Raw genomic sequence first — 3,371 nt, 5'->3', positions numbered from 1 at the left:
GCAAAATATTATTCTCGATGGCACAAACACCTTTTTGGGGCCTCAGTGTATTTATCCTTAAGTCAGGAGCCCCCCTCCCTGTGTACTGCTGTGAGGGAAGAGGGAAGAAACTGTATCTCCTCTTATCAGTGACACCCATAAACCATAATAGGCCTAAACCACTTGTGTTTTGTTTATACTGTAAATATAGAAAACCATAAAATATGAAGCATTTTCATTGTGGGTTATACAAGAATATAATTGATTATAACTAACTTTCGTTTTAATTATTCAACCTAATTTGGAGATCTCAACAACACTAACATCAGGAACTGTTTAATAAACATTTGTAATGTCTTTTTCAAGTAAGGTAAAGCCATATTTACAAAAAATGTATAAACACAAGTCCGATATACATCCATAGTTTTCCTCCTCAGTGTCTGTTGTCAGTGAAGCACACAAACAGTGGATAAGACACAGGTCATCTCACTTAGCGCTGACTTCACATCTGTCATTCCCCAGCCCACTAATCCTATATCCACAGACATTTTCAGCTGAAATCTACTGCAAACAGCAAGTCAAAGCCTTCAAGTGCTGTGAAATGTGGCTTAAAGGCCAAATCAGTGAAACGCAACAAAAAAAAGAAAAAAAAAATGACACTTTGGAACATAGTTAGCAATGCATTTCACCTGCAATTCCCATGTAGGTATTTGAGACTTTGAAATGTATCACATAGAAAAATAGAGCCATGCAGGCTGCATTTGCTGTGTTTTAAACCAGACGTATGAGTCACTTCAACCACCATCACCATCTGCCAGAAAAAAGTAATACACAGTACTTATTCTGTTCTCCAAAAAGGCTGGACTATGCAACAATTATGTGAACCTGCTGCTTACAGCCTGGTGCTGAGACTCAGTTAACATGATTACAACCCAACTTTATCCTATGGCTTTGTTGACACTGAGTCAGTCTTTGGGCATCAGGGTTAAAGTCAGTGCATCTACTTTCTGAAGCGCTTGAACAGTGGATGAATGTTCTTTCCTAAAAAGGATTTGCTGCCTCGACCCTGATATTCCATGTAGACGGTGTCATCTGCACCCGACATGGAGCTCATGGTGCCGGTTCGCCTTGAGAACTGATAAAGAAGCAGGAAGAAATACATAGTGTTAATATTCTACAATGCAATGGTAAGCCTGCAAAGACAATTACGTATATATCTGCTTTCTGAGTCAGAGTTATCCAAAGTGTTCACCTGTGGTCGTCCGCCCAGCTCCCCTGCCACCAACTCCTCCTCAGCATCCAGGTCTGAAGCAGCCAGGACCTTCTGGAGAAGTTGCTGCTGCTCCTCTTTGGAGGAGAACATCAGGTCCTCCTCCTCCATACCTGCTAGCTTTGTGATCACCTATGAAAGAAGAGACACATGAGAACACACCAACGGTATATGTAAAAAACTTTTTTCGCTGAGGGCCACATACAGAAAAATATACGAAGGTCCGGGCCGCTCACTAGAGGTGAGGTTTATTGCTGTATCAGTTAAGTGATAAGTTAGCTAAATCAATCAAATGTAGGCAAATTATGCTTGATACTTGAAAATTCTTACACCACAGCTCTCCATAGGGTTTCATTTATTTTGTTTGCAGCTCATTCCTTAAAACAGAAGCCTCAGATTGCTCATAAAAAGAGGAAATATGAAGCTATTTATGTAATTAACTTATTGGTCTTTTTTTTATCAACTAAGATTTGTTTGAAAATGTTTCCAACTTTAATTGACTGAATTTATTTGAAAAGTGGGCCTTTTAACGCAGGAATACTGTATAATATAGTTGGACAAATATATTTAAGAATTACAACAAGCACACGTTTCAAAATGGGCCACGGGTCGCATTTGGCCCCCGGGCCGTAGTTTGGATACCCCTGATGTAAAAGAATAAATAATACTAAGGATAAAACTATATATGTCTTATTAATAAACTTGTTTCCATTTGTCCTGAATAATTTGTCCCAAATGCATTGAAGCTATTTCAGGCATTTTGTCATTTGAACTCTTTTCATCCAAATAAAGTGTCATAGCTTCATATCCAAATATGTATCTACATATCATATTCCATTTACTTGTACATAGACTCTTCTTGCACTATTTCTATTTTATTTGTATTAACTTGCACATCTCAAAACATTCTCTAGCACTATTTTATCTGTTTTATGTATATATATATATATATATTCATGTTGCGCTGTTGGAGGAGCCTGTGCCCTATGTTTTTCATTGCAATATCTAAACTGCTAATGTGCACATGACAATAAAGCCTTGAATCTTAAATCTATGTTAACTATCTCTGTGAGCGGAGACTTTTCCTCGAACTAGTTTATTTTCTGGGTCATTCTTTGTTTTAACCCTCTAAATAAAACTCTTATATTAACTACCAGATACCCAACACATTTGTGTTAACCTTGTTCCACTGAGAGAGCAAACTTGGCCCATTAGAGAAATGTACAATTGTGTGTTTTACAGGTTAAAATGTGTTGTTCAAAAGGGGAAACACAAACATGTAAACACACCTTAAAGCTGTAACCTTGGTCCACCAGGAACCTCTGCCTCTTGGTGGAGTAAGCCATCTCCTGGGTGTCCTGGGACACTAGTGAGTAGAAGTATGCATTGTACTCCTCTGCTACCATTCCTACACCAGCAGACAGGGGGAGAGAGAATTTTTAGGTGATGAATGGAGGAAGACTATATGTTACATCAGAGTGTGTCATGCAAAGGCAACCAATCCAAGTGATGCAGACAGACTGACCTTTCTTAGCTCGTAAGACTCTGCCCAGCCTCTGGGCCTCCTGTCTGCGGGATCCACCATGGGAGGAGATCTGGATCAGAACATTGGCTTCGGGCAAGTCAAAGGAAGTGTCTCCAACCTGAGTGGTAGAAGGAATGCAGTATATTTCAAGTCATGTCATTTGATTTCACCATTGTATCAATATCAGAGGTGTAGTAGTACAGTACAAATAATCTGTTACTGTACTTAAGTACATTTTTCTGGTATCAGTACTTTACTCCACTACTTATTTTTCTGACAACTTTTTACTTTTACTTCTTACATTTTTAACACAAATACCTGTACTTTCTACATTTTCAAAACAGGCTCGTTACTTTAGTTTTAATGTGTGTTTAGTGGCGTGATCATTATTATTTAGAGTCATTGCGTGCCTATTGATTTGAACACGATCCGTGTATCCATCATTTCTTGGTCTTCTCTAAAGAAGAGGGACCAATGAAAACTTTGTAATTTTGCCGTTGCTCAGCTTCGAAACATTCATTAGCAACAATTACATTAATGTTCTATTAATATAAAGGGAGGTCAGTTACTCTTTAAAACAGTTGGTAATTATGGGTA

At 38.3% G+C, this 3,371-nt stretch overlaps 1 protein-coding gene across 1 annotated transcript; it reads right to left on the bottom strand.

The window, feature by feature from the left end:
- Positions 1-294: 294 nt before the first annotated feature.
- LOC104960614 (TFIIH basal transcription factor complex helicase XPB subunit-like) lies at positions 295-2,906 on the bottom strand. The gene is made up of 4 exons (XM_010788696.1): positions 2,775-2,906; positions 2,539-2,657; positions 1,232-1,381; positions 295-1,114 (listed from the first exon to the last, which is right to left on the bottom strand). Exons 2-4 carry the CDS (start codon positions 2,653-2,655, stop codon positions 980-982), a joined length of 402 nt encoding a protein of 133 aa, XP_010786998.1. The 5' UTR covers positions 2,656-2,657; positions 2,775-2,906; the 3' UTR covers positions 295-979.
- Positions 2,907-3,371: the final 465 nt, after the last annotated feature.

The sequence above is a fragment of the Notothenia coriiceps genome, unplaced genomic scaffold, assembly GCF_000735185.1.
Source record: "Notothenia coriiceps isolate Sejong01 unplaced genomic scaffold, NC01 NC01_scaffold00032078, whole genome shotgun sequence".
Lineage (NCBI taxonomy): Eukaryota > Metazoa > Chordata > Actinopteri > Perciformes > Nototheniidae > Notothenia > Notothenia coriiceps.
This window is presented reverse-complemented; position numbering and strand designations above follow the sequence as displayed.

Excerpts from the sequence above, each read along its gene's own strand:
- LOC104960614 (XM_010788696.1), bottom strand. The coding sequence starts at position 2,655 with ATGGTAGCAGAGGAGTACAATGCATACTTCTACTCACTAGTGTCCCAG. Across the intron at positions 1,382-2,538 it reads ACCAAGGTTACAGCTTTAAG|GTGATCACAAAGCTAGCAGG; the intron begins GTGTGTTTACAT and ends CTTCTTTCATAG. Across the intron at positions 1,115-1,231 it reads AGCTGGGCGGACGACCACAG|TTCTCAAGGCGAACCGGCAC; the intron begins GTGAACACTTTG and ends CTTCTTTATCAG.